This window comes from Taudactylus pleione, unplaced genomic scaffold, assembly GCF_031769625.1.
Source record: "Taudactylus pleione unplaced genomic scaffold, aTauple2 ptg000218l, whole genome shotgun sequence".
Lineage (NCBI taxonomy): Eukaryota > Metazoa > Chordata > Amphibia > Anura > Myobatrachidae > Taudactylus > Taudactylus pleione.
The window spans coordinates 6464755-6484162 of NW_028284620.1; the positions used below are offsets into that span (position 1 = coordinate 6464755).

Sequence of the window (19408 nt, forward strand, 5' to 3'; positions counted from 1 at the left end):
TTTTTTTTTTAAAAACTATTTTTATTGAATTCAGAGAGGTCAAGACAAGGACAATAATATATAGTATTACATTCACAGCAATAAATATGGTTGGCTAATACAATACAAGTGGGTTATACAGTCAAGATTGTATATTTGCCCTGTTCCTCATGAATTTAAATTTTATTTTATTCAAAATTTATACAGTTTAACTAAACACCATGTAACTGAGTCCAATTAAAGAAATTGGTGAAAAGAAAAGAAAGAAAAAGAAGGAAAAGGAGAAGGGAAGGGGGGGAGGGGAGGAGTCATCCACATTTATAGTGCGTTCAGGATATATTTCATGATAGCGACCATGTGGTGTTTTCAAACACCTTTGTAATCTGCTCATAAGTCTGAGTGGGCAGATAGTTGAGGGAAGTTTCCCATTTGTTATAGAATCTAACAACACCTTTTTCAATATCATACATCGCCGTACGGCTGTCAAAATACAGTATGTTAAGCAATTCCAATTTAAGCATTTCTAAAGATGGAATTACCCTAAAGAGCCATTTCTGCCCAATTTGTTTGTTTAAATGTATATGTATATGGATAATGAGAGAATGGGAAGCTGTTGGCCTGTCATGCAGCTGTTGAATGAGAGACAGACAGGTGATGTATGCATTTTATACAGTGTAAAGTCTATGGGGCCAATTTATCATTAATTATTTGCAGCATATTATACACCAGTTTTCAGGGGATACCCTAAAATATTAAGTATCAGCTGAATATATGAAGGAGGGACAGAAGCAGCTATCTCCCATATCTGCTGCAGTTCCTCCATTTCCGACAGCAGCCGCAGCCCCTATAGTTTCTATGGGGCTTGTGAAGTTGTCAGATTTACCAAGCTAGTTTGGCCCTGGCAGCTAGAAGATGGCGATAGCCGCTGGAGCCTATGGGCCATGCAAAATTTACCGGAGGAACACTCCCGGGCAATGGCCGCCTCACATACGTGGCCAGGGGACCGTGCATGTGCAGCAGTTTCGTTAGAGGGGTGAAGAGATTGCTGATGCGGCTACTTCACTACGAGCACATCGCTGGGACGGGCTACTTTCCATAAGGAAATGTGTGCGTGACAATGAGGTGAAACTGGACATGGCTGGGAGAATTGGTGCAACTGAATTTGTATTCCTGGCTTTATTCTAAAACAGAGCATCCATGTGAGAAGTACACTTATTAGTGAGGCCTTAAAGACGTCTGTGACAACTTGGAGAGTAATGCTGGGTGCACACTGACCGATATATTGGACGATCAATTGATCGGCCGATATATCTGCAGCCCGTCGGCCAGTGTGTACCCACGATATGTCTGAACGACGTCGTTCACCGACATATCGCATTGGCTGCGCTGCACAGCCGATGGACAGATATGTCTGCAGACATATCTGTCCATCGGCAGGTGTGTACGAGTGGTCTGCAGACTGCCCGTACACACACAGCGGCAGCAGTGGGGAGGGGGGCAGAACACGCCCACCACCCGCTGGGACACGCCCCCCGACCCATCCCCTGGCCGCCGGGACCCACTGCAGCATGCAGATGATGGTTGTTCAGTGTGTAAGAACGACCATCACCTGCAGACATATCGCTTAGGTGTGTACCCAGCTTAACAATCTTCCAGATGGGAGAAACAGCAGCCAAGTCACTTCACAAATCTTCCCTGTATGGGTAGTAAAGAGCATCAGGTTGAAGAAAACTTGACTTCAATTCCAGATGATACCATTTAGGGCCCAATCTTTTTCCACCAGCAAATGATCTCTGTTGTTACCTTAAAGATACTTATGACTGGGTGCCGTGTAGTCACAGCATCTCCCCTCGTTAAAAGAATTATCATCCAGTCCATCAAAACTGAAGGCTGATCAGACAGTGAAGAGGATAACATCAGTTCCAATCAATCTGGGCAGGGCCTCTTATTACTAGCTGCATAATTGTCATACCCAAAGCACTCCATTCCTGACTTCTTATGTTGGTGCTTATATTCCATTTATCTGAAAATTGTACAGTAAAAATACATAGGGCTATATTTACTAAAGTGCAGGTTTTTAGAAGTAGAGATATTGCCCATAGCAACCAATCAGATTGTATTTATAATTTATCTAGCACCTTCTAGAAGATAATAACTAGAATCTGATTGGTTGCTATGACCAACATCTCCACTTCTAAGAACCTGCACTTTAGTAAATATATCCCATAAAATCTCTATATATATTTAAAATAAAGTTCCCTGTTTAGGGATCTGCCTGTTCGTTCGGGCTAATCTCTTGAACCACTGGATGGGTTTTGATGGGGTTTTCACTACTCTATATGGCATTGGTCGAGGAAGGTTTAGGTGTATGAACCTCTCATCTGGGACAAAAGGGAGCCGAGCAGTGACGTTTTTAGTGAAGCAAGTGACAGAAAAAAATCTTGAACCAAGCTGCTGTACAGGAGCTATCCAGGGTGCTGAAACAGCAAGAGAGCGTCTGGAACTGAGGGGCTGATTCAGACCCGCTCGCAAGCGCTATGAGCTCGCGAGCGGGTCGATGTTTGCCCCCTGCGCATGTGCCGCCTCTGGCGTGCGCATGCGCGAGACCCGGCCAGCGACAGGCGCTCCGTCGCTACGGGTCTCGCACTAAAACGGGGCGGCTGTCGATTGTGATTGACAGCTCTCCCCGTTTTGGAGGCGGGCAGGGGGGGTGGCTACACAAACGGAGGCATTCCCGAAGGAACGCCTGCCGTTTGTGGGAGGCACCACTGACTCCACCAGTGATGTTAGTGGACAGCTTCCTGCTCTATTTAGAGCAGGAAGCTCACTGGGGCTTGCGGGAATGAGACCCTACCACAATGGTCTCGTCGTAAGCCCCGATGGTCGCGTGTGTGTGAGTGACTGACTACTGCTGCACGGCTGAGAGCTGCACACTGATTGGCTCTCTGAATCAGTGAGAGCCAATCAGAAATATCAATGTGCCCTGTTGCTTAGCAGCAAGGGGAGGGGAGGGAGTCAGGGTCATGTCTGAGGCAGAGAGTGAGAGACAGCCTCCAATGAACCCAGGAAGATGCCCTGATGCAGACACAGTAGCTAGGAAGGAGCTAGGGGAGGCACAGCTATCAGAAATTAAAAAACAAAAAACCATCGGAACACCATCAAATGGTTTTCATTAGATGGTGGCAAACATCAGACCTCCACCATCAATTGGTAAAAACACTACCATCAGAACAAAAACATCAGTGATCACATTGCAATTACGGACGCACAAAGCAACCCATTGCAAAGTGAGTGACAGGCTGTCAGTGTTTGGGGGTGGTGACAGGGGAGTGATCACAAAAACGTAGGCGTGCCTGTCCATTTAAACACCATTTGATGGGCGTGCATAAATTAACCACTGAGATTGCCTACGCAGCTTGAGTACTCACTGTGTGTGACGAGTCTGGCAGTTTCTGCGGCTGGTCAGACCTGGTGTAAATGCTGCGTGACGGGCCGATGTGCGTCGATGGTACCGATGTATATGCAGAAAAGCGAGGGTTGGACGTATATGAGAGGGCAGCAGTGAGCGTCCCTATGCCGGCTGTGCTTTAGCAAGCATTACCATATTTTCGCAGCTGTGTTCGATATGAAATCGCAGCTGCGATCGCAATTGTGTACGCTGCTGAATCAGGCCCTATGTCAGGATGAACTCTTAGGGGTAAATTTACTAACGTGCGGGTTCTTAGAAGTGGAGATGTTACCCATAGCAACCAATCAGATGCTAACTATTATTAAAAACCTGCACTTTAGTAAATATACCCCTTAATGTCTTTAATGAGTGTATAGTTATCTGTCAAAATATGTTTTAGTCTAATATTTTAGGGTTCCAACATTGTCAACACAGGATTAGAGTCTACTCATAAAGCAGGCAGAAAGACACTACCAGACTGACATACCTGAATGGATCTTTGCCACCTTTTATTGTCAGTTCATCAGCAGAGAGTGGCTTGCTGGGCATGCATTGCATACAATGTTGGCTGCAATGTCTAAAACCAGTGGAAATGGCATCTCGGCAACACACAAATGGAGACCTTTGTAGCCGTTCCAAATATGTGCACATGATGGACCTCAGCTCATGGCCGAGGCGCTGACTGTGCTGGACAGTAACTTCATGCTGTCGGCAAGGGAATTAATTTTTTACTGTCCCACTGCTATGGGGAGATACAAGAAATAATACTGTGTACCAGGCTGGTAGCAAACTAGACATTAGCAGAACATAGGGGCATATAATACACCTGCATATCTTCCATTCTTTGAGAGTCTCAAAGTGAGACCAGCATGGTATATTTGTACTAAATAAAGCATTTTAATGAAACTGCAATCTCATTGTAGTGGCAATTATAGAAGGATCCATTACAATATGTCTAAGATTTCCCTATTTGGCACTGTCTAATGCCTTTCCCTTGCTTGTCCTATCTAGAGAGGTTCTGCTTTTGTAGCAGATACAGCAAATTACAATACTAGCGTTTGGGAAGATATAACTACATAGACTAATCACAACAACGTATCTGAATTGGCGGATGCCACAATATCTCCCAACGACTTGTTGGCCTATACCATCTCCTTTACGCTTTACCTCTAGCAGTAACGTAACAAAGATGCAGCGAATTGTGGACATTTCCTAACCATATATAACCATACGGAGTCACTCTGCTGTGATTCTCAATGTTCTTGCTCTTTTCTTTTTGGGCCACTTTTTTCAGGGCTATAATAAAAAATAAGACAGAAACATGTTTACTTTTGAGCTGAGTGTCCTGACGTGTCCTGAGGTCTGTGGCAAGCTGTAGTGTGAATATTGATACTGAGAGTAGTTATCCCCCGTTGAATGAAATAGATGCCTAGTAAAGCTCTTGCAGCATTAAATATTTACTCTGCCTGTTAAATGGAAATCAGATGCCAGAAACAGAAACCGCTGAGCTTTCAAGCCTTCACTTTTGCTGGCTCTATCTGCCAGAAGGAAGACACATATTATAACCCGTGTGCCATACTGCATTAAAGAAATTACTGTAGCAATTCATTGTTCTTGTGCACAAGTTATTCATGTATTGAGTGAATGAAATGTATTTAAAATGTTTGTTGTGTATTAGGTTCATATAGATCTGTGTCCCAGTGGTAGGAAGTACTCTGTGGTGCCAGCAGATGTAATGTGATCACCGGCTTGTATAAATAAATGTGGTCATGGAGCATAGTTGTCAGATGACACTTTCTGATGCCTCTGACACACAAAATGTTCTGCGTCTTTGCCTGTTACCAAGCAACCTTGTATTAATCTGTCCCTAGTCACAAAGTAAAGTGTTCAGTTCCTAGTAAGAGTGTAGCAATGGCCCTCTAACATGCAGATCTCACATCCTTGCTGTAATCATTAGCATAGAAGTCAGTGGAGTTCGGCACTGTATAAAACACATTCAGTACAGCACAGTACCAATCATTACAGCGATATCTAACATATACGGAACAGATAACGGTGCTGCACTGCATCGCTGCTTTAAGTACCAGTGACAGGTTTTCAGCAACTAAATTGCTACCATAATTTTATCAGATTCCTTACTAAACAAGTAGAAATATTTTTAATAACCTAATTTTTGTGTTTTAGTTTCATCTTTCATATTCTGACAAAGAGATTATAGAACGAGAACCCAGAGGGGAATCACAGCAGGAAGTTCTCAGAAGACTGGCCAAGGACCTCCCCGTCTATACCAGGACAATGTCAGGAGGTAAATGTTGTTGTTGCAGCTCATTAGTAATTGCTATCAATGTTCCCCTCGCTGTAAGACGGCTCCCTGATCTGATACCTGTTGTCAGTATTCCCCTTCATCTGATGAAGCTGAATGTAGTCGCGTTACAGAGCCTCTGATCCTCTTGCAGGGAATAAAGATTAAATAGCCAATATGTAGGGCAGTTATGGATTGAAACGTATATGACTCTGCATCGCCCATACCTGTGAGTGCTGAAGCAGTGCGCTTTCACGCAAATGGGCGCATGATCAACTCTGCGCCAGCCCTAATGTGTTTGTAATTATATTATATTTATCTACTTGAGGGCAGTTTTTGCACACTGAAATATTTCCCTCATAGAGCAAAAAGTGGTCCTGAGTCAGACGCATCTGCGGCTGCTGGTCCGTATGTCTGCCACAGCCTGCTTACTACCTAATGCAAATGCCAGTATCCACCTATCTATGCCAATTACATTCCCGTCTTCATGTGGAAGGGCACTCCGCTCACTGTTTTCTGTCTGCAGCTGTCATCAGTAGTATTGAGACGTACACCCGCCCCATGCTGGGTGCAAATGATCCATCAGAAACGGGATTCCCATCTCCGTCTATCCGCACACGCCAAATGAGCTCGGAAGTTTGCTTACACGCCTACAGCACTACCACGGCACTCCCATAAGATGGCTCTGTTATGTGCTCCTCTAGGGTAACCACCCAGAACCACCTATTTCCTGCAAAGAGAGATCTGTCAATGGATAGATCAGCCCATCCGCACTCTCAGTCTCCGCCCATGTCTGAGTACGTGGTATGGTGCATGCGCATTGTGCGATTGTTATCTGCTGCACATGCTCAGCATGCAGATATCTGAGGGATCCATCTCCATTTGCACTGATACAGAGTTACAAGTAAGTTACTTTGCTCCAAAGGGGCTTGGATGAAATAAATGTTTGTCTATATGCAGAGCTATTCGCATCCTGCAATGCTACTTCATCTATCCATACGCCTGGTTTTCTACCAGTCACCACCATCACTGCGCATTTGAACCAACCTATACGCCTCCAAACTGGCATCTTTTCACCTGCATCCAGCTTTCCCTAGCCCGCAGCTGTGTCAATAGGACCTCACTGAACTTTTCATACATGAGAAGGCCCCTTTACAACCTAGTTACACCTTTTAAGTTGTAATTGGAGATACTGAAGGGGCGCCATGAGAGGGCGGGTACTAATTACACAAGCTCAGCATTGTCTGAGGGGCACAGCAAATTATGCAGGAGGAGAAATGTCCCCCACCTCAGCACATGTCGCTGCTTTGTGGCAGCACGCATAGTTTTTTTGTAAATGTTTTTTTTTGAAGGGACATGGCTGCGCCTCCCTAAATATGTCCACGCCCCTGTCTCTACTGGGCCTGCAGATTGTCTCTGCTACCTTGGACGTGCAATTGAAAAGCATTACTGGAGCATGCACAGTCGCTTTCAGGCAAATAGGTGACTTTTACACTCTCCATCAGCCCCAATGTGCCTGAAATGGTATGCAGTGGGGATGCCGACCGTCTAAATGCCGACCGTTGGCATCCCGACTGTCTAATCTCGGCAAGGGTCTAATGACAGGCGTCTGTCATTTTCCCTATGCCGTGCACCCGACGCCCGGCATATTGATCGTAGGTAAGCCGGGCGCGGACAGCTGCGGGGGGGGTGAGGGTTAGGGACTCCCGGGGGGGGGTCTAAGGATTAGGCACCCCCCCCCCTGGGAGGGTTAGGGATAAGCTAGGAGAAGGGGGGTTAGGGTTAGGCACCCCCGCCGGAAGACTTAGGTTTAGGCTGTGGGGAAGGGGGGGTTAGGTTTAGGCACTTACAGGGGAGGTTGGGGTTAGGCACTTGGGGGCGAAGGTTAGGGTTAGGCACCCCTAAGGGAGGGTTAGGGGGTGGGGTTAGGTTAGTGAATAGTAAAAATACTTACCTGTCAGGATCTTCACTGCTGGTCTTCCAGTGTCGCATTCGCACCACCGGACATGCGTCAGGCGGTATTTCATACCGATCCCCCTGAAACAGTATCAATCTAATTGAGGACAGTATTTACATACTGATATATTTCCCTTCACATATAGCACATTTATTTAGGTAACTAATTGTGTCAGGTTTTTGAAATCTAATATGTGTCATTTGGTTTTTTTGGGGGCGGCGGGAGGGGATTTTATACTTTGTTCTTCCAAAGCATCTTTTATTTCCCACTTTAGGGCAGGCACCATTTCAATGTTTTAGTGCCTATGAAAGACTGCGACTTTGTAGTGATAATATGCTCTGAATTCTGAGCTGCTGTCCTTGTCACTTAGTAACATACTGCCATAAAACAGTGGCAGCACTTGCCAGAACAAAGATAGTGGGGATATAATAAGATCCTGAACAGTGACAAAAGCTATTTAAATCTTTAAAATCTTTATATTGAATTTGCTGCCAAATGAACTTTAACTACAGACTTTTCTTTACAGCCATCAGATACTGTGACAGATGCCAGCTTGTGAAGCCTGACCGCTGTCATCACTGCTCTGTCTGTGATAAGTATGAACCCCTTCTCCTGTGATCATTTGTACAAGATTAGAAGCCGGAGAGATGGTAGCAGAACTGAGGCTGTCAGTATCTGCCTCTGTAAATGGTGTTATGTATATCGGCTGGTGTGCATATTATGGTGTTATGTATATCGGCTGGTGTGCATATTATGGTGTTATGTATATCGGCTGGTGTGCATATTATAGTGTTATGTATATCGGCTGGTGTGTATATTATGGTGTTATGTATATCGGCTGGTGTGCATATTATGGTGTTATGTATATCGGCTGGTGTGCATATTATGGTGTTATGTATATCGGCTGGTGTGCATATTATGGTGTTATGTATATCGGTTGGTGTGCATATTATGGTGTTATGTATATTGGCTGGTGTGCATATTAACAGCTTTCATTGGTGACGATTTCCTTGAATCAAACAGAAGCCAGAACGCCATAATTAGTCACAATAAATAATTGGGTTGTACAGGAGAGGAAACCTAGCTGTACCTCCAGCCTGAGTGTGCTTGACAAGACCTAGAGGGGAACACTGAAGTGCTATTGAGTTTCACTAAAGGAAAATCTATAATATACTTCTATGCACTACACAAATTATCTTTCAACAAGACAAAATACTGCTCACACTTATATATGTAAATGAGTCTTTTTAAAAGTAACAAGGTAGAAAAAACATATTTGCAACTCTTTTGAAGAAAATACAAGTAATTGGTAAAGTGATTACATATAAAGGGCCAGAATTCTGGTAGTACTATATTGGGGTTGGGTACACGATCCCATATTGTGTCATGTGCAAATGAAGTAATATTTTATTGTTAATGATAAACATATACTTGTGTGTATCGACACCTAGGTTTTCTTCCAGGGAGATTTCCATTGCGTTTTATCTTTTACATCTGAGAATGCAACTTCTATTAGATTTATTTTGCCTGTACGAGTTCCCTCTCACAATGTTTTGTCAATTGTGCGTCATTTTTGTTCCTTGTAGGTGTATACTGAAAATGGACCATCATTGTCCGTGGTATGTACCAACATAAAATACTTGCTGTTGTTTATTATAAGTATGGTTAAATAGCTTTAACAATGCTAATTAGTTTCAAGGCACCCGAGCAATTGCAACAGTCACTTGGTTTATTTTACACCTACAGTAATTGCTTGAAAATTAAGTGTGGGCCCAAAATAAAGCTGATCCCAATCAATTTCTGATCAGGATCTCTTAGTAAGATATTACATGCTACCATTGGCTCATTGTACTACATGACTGATTCAGAGATGGACGCAATGCCAATGTATACGCAGCTGAGCCATTATCGGTGATCTGCAAATGTCACAATGCGCTTGCGTCAGGTTCCATTACCCATGATGCTCGCAGTGACAATTTATTCACAAAGTGATTTGTAGGCAGGGCCTGTTTGTGGGCAGCAACGGGGAGGTGGCAACCCAAAGGCAGGCGTTTCGCAACCGTTTTTGGGCCCTCGGAATCATTTGGTCTGGTCCTTGGAGCTTTTTCTGCTAGCCTCATTTGTCTAGCAGGGTGCCTAGAATGGCACCCTGCAGCCAGAATCTATGCAGCAGTGCCGCCAGGAGCCTCCTTAGGACGTCTCAGAGTGTCACACCGCTCCCCTTACAGCTCCCTGGAGCATCCTCAGGATGCTCCGGACATTGCTGTAATCACCATAGATTGTGGCTCCTGCCCCATATTACAATGCGCGGAGGGGGCGTGGCCTGCACTGGGCCCATAAATAATGTGATTTTTATCAAAATGGCCCTCGGCAGAAAAAAGGTTTCCCATCCCTGCCATGCGCAGTTCTGTAAACCATTCTGCGTGACCGTATGATCTGTGCCCGATGCTGCGTTTTGGTACACATTCGCTTGGATTTGTGAAACCGCTGGTGGACGTCTTAATATGGATCCCGGCGGCTGCGATATTTGCAGATTTTCGCTGTGTACAATTTTGCAGCTGCGGCGGTATTAGTGTACATCTCTAAATCAGGCCCTAAGTGTGCCGCTGTTATATCTGGCCATGCAACCTGAGCGCTGAGCAGCCTGATCTTTTAGGTTTAGTCTCACATGTGTACAGTATGGCTAATCCAGCAGAGGTCAGTCTATGAGACCCTTTTACTGATGGGAGAAACTATTAAAGGGTAAAAATCAGGACTGTGTTTGTGTTTGTCTTACAATCCTTCATCTTGGTCAGCAAATGCAGGAGCAAGGGCCCTTACATAACCTTTTTATGTAGAGAACCTTAGCCAGGCATGTCAAAGCCTCAGCAGTCACTCCTGTATTACCGCTGTGGATACCAATGCCATTCTTTGCTGATTCATTTTCACTGATGCTGGGTGCTTAGGTTCTCTTCAAGTTTCAATTGTAGCAACAGAAATGTGCGTTCACCTAATTTGGAAAGATGTGAGAATGCTGTGGCTGCGTATAACATTTATAGAAATGGTGATGAAACAATGATGAGTATAAAGAGCTCTTTATGTCTGTTGAATGCAACATTGCTATTTGTGTGATTCTCACAGCACGATGGTACATGACTTCTATCATGTGAGTCATGAGGGAAATAATGTCTGTTATTCAGAGCCAGACACACTCGCTTATGTTTATTTGTGAAGGAGGCATCTGTGGCAATTATCATCAAGTTGAAAACATAAGGAGCATCAGTGATATGGAGCTGACTGCCCGCTGATTGATTGTGCAGCAGTGTATCTGTGGTAGCATTAAGCGCTTTTTGCCTATACATAAAGAACATAAAAGTAACCCTGAGAAGAAATATTTGTAATGCTTCTTTCAATGCAAAAACACTTGCTATGCGAACTGTTTATCAAATTGTGAAATCCAAACTTGTCATCTGAATAATGATTGTATATATTATTGAGTAATGGACTTGGCAGCTTAATGATGATATTAAACAAAATGCTTGTATGTGTCTTAAGTTATTTGATGGGCAACAGATAATGCCTGTGACATTTACAGGATCATTTTATTTATTTCATTTTGGCAAAAAGATGGCCATTGTGAGTCCCTCCACCTCCCTTGCAGTTTTTAAAAGCCTCAATGGGTGTTAGGAGTTATTTCCTATAGAGACTTGTTCAGGTAACTGTAAGCCACTCCTGCTATCCCTCTAATACAGGGGTAGCCAACCCTGGTCCTCGAGAGCTACCAGCAGTGCACGTTTTCCAGGTCACCTCACAGAATCATAAGATAAATAATTAGCTCCACCTGTGGATCTTTTCAAATGTGTTAGTGATTAATGAATACACCTGTGCACTAGCTAGGTGGTCTGGAAAACATGAACTGTTAGTAGCTCTCGAGAACCGAGATTGACTACCCCTGCTCTAATGACATGCCCTTGGTTGGTGCGTCCCAGGTTGAGTTATGGGGTTGTGATGCCGCACTCATGGTTCATAGTCCATAATCTTTTTCTAGTCTGTCACCATGGGAACGTTCCATGATTTTGTACTCACCCTGGAGATTTTATTTTATTTTATTTGAGTTGTCATAGGTTGGATTGTACACAAGTAAATTTTATTTGGTAGTACAGATTGAAAGGCATTTAAATCAAAATTAGCAAAACGTAAATAACAAATGAATTCGTAGGGTCCCAAATGAAAGTTATGTGAAAAATGAACTGATGAAATAACCAAGAAAGGAGATATGCTTTATTTTTTAAGCCTGATTTTATGATATTGTGTTTTTAAATTATTTTTCAATTGTTTGTATTTTTAATTATTCCTCTAACCATTGTTGTCTACATTTTTTTAATTTCATTCATCCTTGACAATATTGAGTTGTATTATGAGGCCATTAATCTAGCGAATAAATCGTTTGATTATTGATTATTTTTGTTGGGTTATCCCGTATTGGCCAATTGCAGCGCATATTTCCTGTTTGGGTAAGAGGGTGTTTGACCACTTATATCTTAAGTGCTGACACTTCCTCTAGAGCCCTATATTGCTCACCTCCCATTTCTGGAGAGTCATTGACAAGATGTGCATGAAACACAACGAAGTTCTGATCTAGAAAGTGCCATTCTCAGCGCTGGAGATAGTTCTCCTCTAGTTGTCCTTTGGTCGCAGAGATTGGTCACCTGTTGGCGTCGCCCTTACATTCATTTTTACCTGACACTTAAGGGACTCAAGAGCTGCTCTGTATGCGCTGTGCATTCAGAAGCAGCGCTGTTAGGGACCAGCTAATTGGTTGGTAAGTCCGAGACGGTGTGGGGACCCCTTATGTGTGGGGGCGCCAGGGTGACTGCTCTTTTCAACCCGCCATTAAGCTGGCCCTGAGTATCAAGAGGAAGAGAGGGTAAGGTTTTAAGTTTGGGCCACCACCCGAATAACATCCAGGTAGTGGCAGTACTGGGCACACATTAGGGTTCTTGCTACACATAGTATAGCCTTTGAATGCTACAGGATATCTGAAAATGACTGCAGATCAGGCATATCCCTTTATGGAAGCAGTGCAGTAGAGCAAATAACCAGTTTCAGGAAGATTTAACTCCTAGCCACAAGTATAAGAAAATCCTAGTATGATCAGGGCTGCAACTAGGGGGAGAGGGGGCTAGGGGGGCACATGCACTGTGTGCCAGACTTGATGGGGGTGCCGAGGAGACAGGGGGTCCGGGTTGGCTGTAGGTGTTGATTTGGAGCTGCCCGCAGCAGCCCTTGAGAGAGTGACACAGTGCTGCAGTCAATCTAAGGTGGCGCCGATCTAGAGCTAATAGGAGCTCACGGACCAGCAGCCTGTCAGCAGCAGCTGCCGGTCTGCGAGTTCCGATTGCTCGCGACTGGTGCCATGTTAGAGTGACTGCAGTGCTGTGTCTCTCAAGGGCTACAGATAGCTGCCTGCCACTGCGGCTCCAAACCAACATCTGCTGATGCAGGCACATCATGGGGCAAGGTAAGAGACTGGTGGAGGAGGAGAGGGAAGAGTAAGAGGCTGCTAGAGGTGTGAGAGGCTGCTCTGGATGGGCCTAATGTGTAAGGGGCATTACTGTGTGGCCTAATGTATAAGGGGCATTACTGTGTGATATAATGTATTATAAGGGGCATTACTGTGTGGCATAATGTATTATAAGGGGCATTACTGTGTGGCATAATGTATTATAAGGGGCATTACTGTGTGGCATAATGTGTAAGGGGCATTAATGTGTGGCATAATGTGAAAGGGACATTACTGTGTGGCATAAAGTGTAAGGGGCATTACTGTGTGGCATAATGTGCAAGGGGCATTATACTGTGTGGCATAATGTGCAAGGGCATTACTGTGTGGCATAATATGTCACGAAACCACACACTCTTTTCGGGAATGCCCTTTTTGTTTTTTTACTTTTGGGGGCGTCAAATTGCTGTCTTGCCCTTGGTCTGGGTGACAAAAATCCTAGTTTCAGCCCTGGTATGGTTCAAGGAAAATAAAAGATCCAACAGCCGCTTTTGTGCAGCAACTGTGAATTGATCGCTGTTCTACATTTTATCATCTTATTTCCACTGACAGACTGTAGGTAGATGTACGTAATAAAGTGCCCACCAAACACATATATATGTGTTCAATGCCATATGCTGTGAATGGTTATATTTGTTTTTCATTTTACAGCTGTTTCTAACTAATATTTACATCAAATTATTTTACTTTTTAGGGTGAACAATTGTGTTGGTTTCTCCAACTATAAGTTTTTCCTACTCTTCCTGGCCTATTCGTTACTGTACTGCCTTTTTATTGTTGCCACAGATCTACAGTATTTCATCAAGTTTTGGACAGTAAGTAATTTGTAGTATATAAAACAACTGCCCAATCCTGATTCCGCTTTCCAATAGACCATTCTGTGTAGCAGTGCCATGTCAGCGGTGGCTGTGTGAGCGTCACTGACTTGTAAGAAATTGGATTATTCGCCAGACTGATTCATAATGCTCTGTTGGACTGAAACAGAATAACTGTGTATAGAGAAAATGGAGTATAGAAATAATGTGCATAAGTACGTATGATTCCAGTAAGGCATTCCCTGCGGTACAATGACTGTGTCACTGCCATAGGATCGGACTTTTCCCTTGGCTAGGTCAGTCCCTACAACAAAGTAACAAAAAGCAATCAAGTAGTCATGTCCTATATCAGTAACTCTCTTCTTAGTGCAGAACTCCCACACAGCAGAACTAAAAAAGACTTATCTAGAAAACGCAGACTATTATTATATGATAACATAGGATGAAGCCTCAATTATTAAACAGAATTAAGATGTTTTTAAGCAGATGTTAATATACTGGCCTAATTGTACGATTAATATAAAGCTCCATCTAGCTACAGATAATCTGTTTTGCTTATTCTTCCGCCCATTATTTTAACAGTAACTTTTAGCAGAACTGGCCGTTCCACCAATTTCTATGGTTATTTTGGGGGTAAACTCAGAGATTTCAGTATAGCAATTGCTAACTTTTAAAGTAAGAACTAACAAAATACAATTACACATGCAAAGTTTTAGAACACCCTCATATTACAAGTGTGTATTCAAATTTAAGCAATTCAAGTCTAATGAATAAACTGAAATGGTACAGAGATAAGTGAGACACTTCTAGAGCTAAAAAAAAAAGGTTTATTATAGATGGTATCTGGTGTTTACCAGATTGCATAAAATATTGGGGTCTTCATCTGCTCTATGTTTGGAGTGGCTGTGGTGAAGTGGGCTATTTCCTCGATATTTGGTTGATGTGCCCTAAGATCACTGGCTGCTGGGATGACACTGCAACCCTTGTAAGCAAGGTCGCCAATGTTGCAATCACTAAAGATTTGTGGTCCTTCCTCCTGGGGCTCCCAATAGTGTCCATAGACAAGCCGACAGATAAGTTAGTTACTCAGATACTCTATGCCTTATTGGCTCTCAATGGAAGCTCCCCCGATCCTCTATCCCTGCAAATGGTTATCAAAAGAGTTTGCCATTTGGCCACAATGGAAAAAATCATAGCATCCATTCATACCAGATTGCACAGGTTTTTTTCCAGACGTGATGTTCCTGGTGTGAGGATACCGGGTGACCTGGGTATCCTGGGGTTCAGAGATCACACAGTGGAGCAGGTTATAATGAAGACAAGATGAACTTTATTTATGGAGACACAGAAATCCAGCAAACAGTAAGCAGGGTTAAATCAATACAGTCCACTCAGAGTTCAGTAAAGTCTTTTCCAGCTGCTCTATATCTCCTCCCTACCTGGCCAGCAATGGCAGCTGTAGCAGAGCACACAGAGTTGCTGTATGTCTTCTCCCTACCTGGCCAGCAATGACAGCTGTAGCTGGGCACACGGAGCTGCTATATGTCTAAAGACACTGAGAGGAGACCACCCCAACCTCCAGAGTCACACTGTACTCACACACTTCCCACAATTCCCCTTGCTGCACCACCCTACTTCCCTCTATCTCTCTCATTGGTGGGCCCTGGTGTCAGTCTTTCTAGAGAGGAAGGACGAGGGCTTTGTAACAGAAACACTCCCTTGCTGTATGCTGCTGACAAACTTCCTGTATGAGACTTATGCAGACTGAGGGCTTCAATTTATGAACACAGAAATGGGTCATGGGGTTTACTCTTTTCAACATGCAGGCAAGTCCTAGAAGTCCTTTTCCCTTGCCTCCTCACACCTGGTATGCATTCAGTAAACCACCCTGTCTAGGTCCCTCCCAGGGGCTTTCAGACCTCTTGTTTTAAACTCACCGGTAACATAGATATCTGCAAGTCACACACTTAATTCTAGACAGCGTTTTGTCTCAAACCAAATTGGATCCTTATTTCTCAGCTCAGAGCGATCCTGTCCCCTTCTTTATGTTCCCTATATGCCATTCTTTGTTGCCCCTTTCATAGGCACACTTCTGAACATACCTGCCATATATTTGTTTGGTTTGCAATTGAGTCAATGTATTACACAGTTTACCCACTCTGGGAGGTGTGACTACCATATGTTCCTGTGTTTTTACTTATCCACAATCGTAAACATTTTCTTTATCTGGTGACTTCCACTTCTCTATTTCATATTTTTAAAACTTAAATATGATTAAAATTCAGATTTAAGAAAAAAAGTTTAGCAAAAACTGTAAATTTGAGAGTTATAAAAAAGGCCTTATTCAGATCTTACAGCTGTTCTGCAACAATAAAAAAGACTTGTCCAAGCAATGAAGACCCTGCCAATGGACTACTGAAGATAGGAAGAAGACCTTATGGACCGATACATCAAAATGTGAAATCTTTGGTTCACCACGAAGAAATGTTGTACATCCTTGAGTAGAAAGGATGGTGCCTCAGTGTGTTTATTTACTAAGATGCTGCTTGTAAAAGCATTGCCCTTTTGGGTTAAACACTCCAGGAGGCAGTGGCTTATAAAAGTCGTTACTTAGTAAATAAGGTATACGTTTATGATGCTGGCGGTCACAATGCCGACCGCCGTCATCTAGACTACAGAATCCCGGCGAGGGTTAACTAACCTACATCGGGAGACCGGCGCCCGGCATCCCGATTGAAGGGATGCTGGGCGCTGAGCACGGACAGCCGTGGGGGAGGGTTAGGTTCAGGGTTCCCGGGGGGAACTTAGGGTTAGGCACCCCCCCGGGAGGTTAGGTTTAGGCTGGGGGAGGGAGGGTTAGGGTTAGGCACCCCCGGGGGAAGGTTAGGGTTAGGCACCCCCCCCGGGGACTTAGGTTTAGGCGGCGGGGAAAGGGGGGGTTAGGTTTAGGCACAGGGGGGAGGTTAGGGAAAGGCACCCTAAAGGAGGGTTAGGGGGTACAGTTAGGTTAGTAAGTACTTTCCTTCTAGACTGTCGGGATTTCCTTCCATGTCGGGCTGGCGCTGCCGGGATTTGAACTGCCGGCCATGCGGCCGGCGGTGTATCATACCGAATCCGTAAATAAACCCCTGTGTCACCAAGTTTCAGACATGGAGGAGGAAGCGAAGTGGTCTGGGGCTCTTTTGCATTTTTACCGTAGCTCCATGCAATACCCTTTGTTTTTTACCTAGTAGGGTCCATTCTACAGCAGGATAAAGACACAAAACTAACCTCCAGGCTAAGTTAGAACTATTTTTGAGGAAAAGAAGAAGACAGTAGGCTCCAAATCATGGAATGGCCAGCATAGTCTCCAGACTTACACCCCATCAAGCTGATATGGGATGAACTCGACTTAAGGGTGAAAGCAAAGCAACCTACAAGTGCATCACATTTGTAAGGACTTCTGCATCGGTGCTGGGAAGAACTTCCAGAACAATATTTGATTTCAATTGTAGAAAGAATGCCACCGGTGTGTTCGGACATTATATCTGCAAAAGATGGTTACTTTGATGAGTCAAAAAAGTAGATTACATTTTGTTAAACAAAATAATTCTGTGATTTCCTTTTTTTACCTCCAATTGTTTATTTGTTCTATGCTTTAATTTCAGAGTACATTGAGACACTAAACTTCATACATTTCAATAAAACCTAGGAAAATGGGGGTGTTGAAAAACTTTTGACCAGTACTGCACATAGTGAAATCAACAACTATTTTATTTTTTGCAGGAAGATCCCAATATGATTTAAACTCTATGGGGAAAATGTTAGATGCATTAGTAGAAATAATACATTGTTCTCTTATTATTACCCAGCATTGTTCCAAAACCTACAAATGTGTTGCCAGCAGGCACATGGTAAGAGTCACAAAATTCATAACCATAATCATAGATGATGCCCAGCAGTATATTCACTAAACTGGGTCCGACTGCATGTGCCAATGCGGCAGCTTTTTGGTTCAGCTCCAGGTCAGTAAACAGCTAGCAGGGCAGGCTCCAATGGAAGCCATGCGTGGTGCCAAAAATAATGTCTGGAGTTATGTCTAGTGCCAAACTGATTTACACACTGTGCTGTCCCTGCTTTTTCACTATCAAGCACTGGTGCCAGGTCCCAATAACAGTAGCTATAGCAGATAGGGCTGTTCTTGCTCTGTACTATTTGGCATTAGTTAAGTACATGATGCTGGTAGCTGTTTGACCTGTAGCATGGCGGTGCATGAATCAGGGGTAATGTGACAGCAGCAGTTGCTGTCTACTGTGTATTTGGTGAGGATTAAAGCTGAATTTGGCATGACTCTCGTGGATGGATTTAGGAGCAGGGGGAGAAGGGTGACTGCTTCCATCTGCTGCTATGTGTTTTGAAGTTTTAAAGATGGATTTCATGAAAATGATATAATTTGGGAGGAGGAGCATGTGTAAAGGAGAGGAGGCTGTTAATGCATTACTTTTAAAGTATGGTTATTGGAAGGGTGGCTGAGGAATGAGGGTCCTAACTGTTTGTGGGTGTTAGTGGGTGGGACTGACAGTTTAGGGCCTCTCGTGTTTGTAAAGGAATATTTAAAACAACACCATACAGTAACTGCCTGCCTGACTCCTTTCACCATGCTGGCTGTGCTTTTCCCACTAGTGTCTCAACTTCAATAATAATGAATTAACATCATAGGCTCAGGTTATCACAATTGTAAAATAAATGGGAAAATTAAAAGCAGACTGTAATCACGTAATGAACAGGTGTCATAAATGCAACACTAGATCATGAAAAAAAGAACAATGCTGCTATTATATATAATGTAACACAGGGTGTGAAAATAAGGACTCACGACAGGCAGGTACTTGGTAAAGCAGTGTCTTCAATGGCAGCAGACACTGCACTTTTGCATACATAGGCTTTGGCCTGGACACACAGGCACATAACATAAATAAACAAATAAAAGTAAACGTCCCAGCACTCCCAGTGCTAAATGATTAGTCCGCTGCAATGACCTGCAGCCACAGTCTGCCATGCTCTTCCAGCATAGCCAAAACCATCAGTCCCTGGCACTACAGAATTTTGGCCTACTAACTGGGAGCTTGTCAGCGTCAGTGCCCAGAGCAGTGGGTGTATGAGAGTTTTAAACCCTTTCTGTCTAAGTGATGAACTGCAGCTGGGCCTGTGTAACTGTGAAAACCCGGAGTATCAAATCTCCCTTGCTGCTGCAAACTGCACAGGCTTCACAGGAATGTGGGCAATTCAGGTGAAAGATAACCCCTCTCACCACACATCCCCCCTTTTCGCCTTTCCATGCCTGGGGTAGCGCACATCTTTCGCGATGGCCGTCTCCATTCAGCTT

General features: G+C 43.7%; 1 protein-coding gene across 1 annotated transcript in view; it reads left to right on the forward strand.

The window, feature by feature from the left end:
• ZDHHC2 (zDHHC palmitoyltransferase 2) overlaps positions 1-19408 on the forward strand; it is a 95680-nt gene that overhangs the window by 39761 nt on the left and 36511 nt on the right. The window contains exons 4-7 of the mRNA XM_088478745.1: positions 5612-5732; positions 8213-8282; positions 9273-9305; positions 13923-14043. Of these exons, the coding sequence (XP_088334871.1) occupies positions 5612-5732; positions 8213-8282; positions 9273-9305; positions 13923-14043 (345 nt within the window). The remainder of the gene's footprint in view (positions 1-5611; positions 5733-8212; positions 8283-9272; positions 9306-13922; positions 14044-19408) is intronic.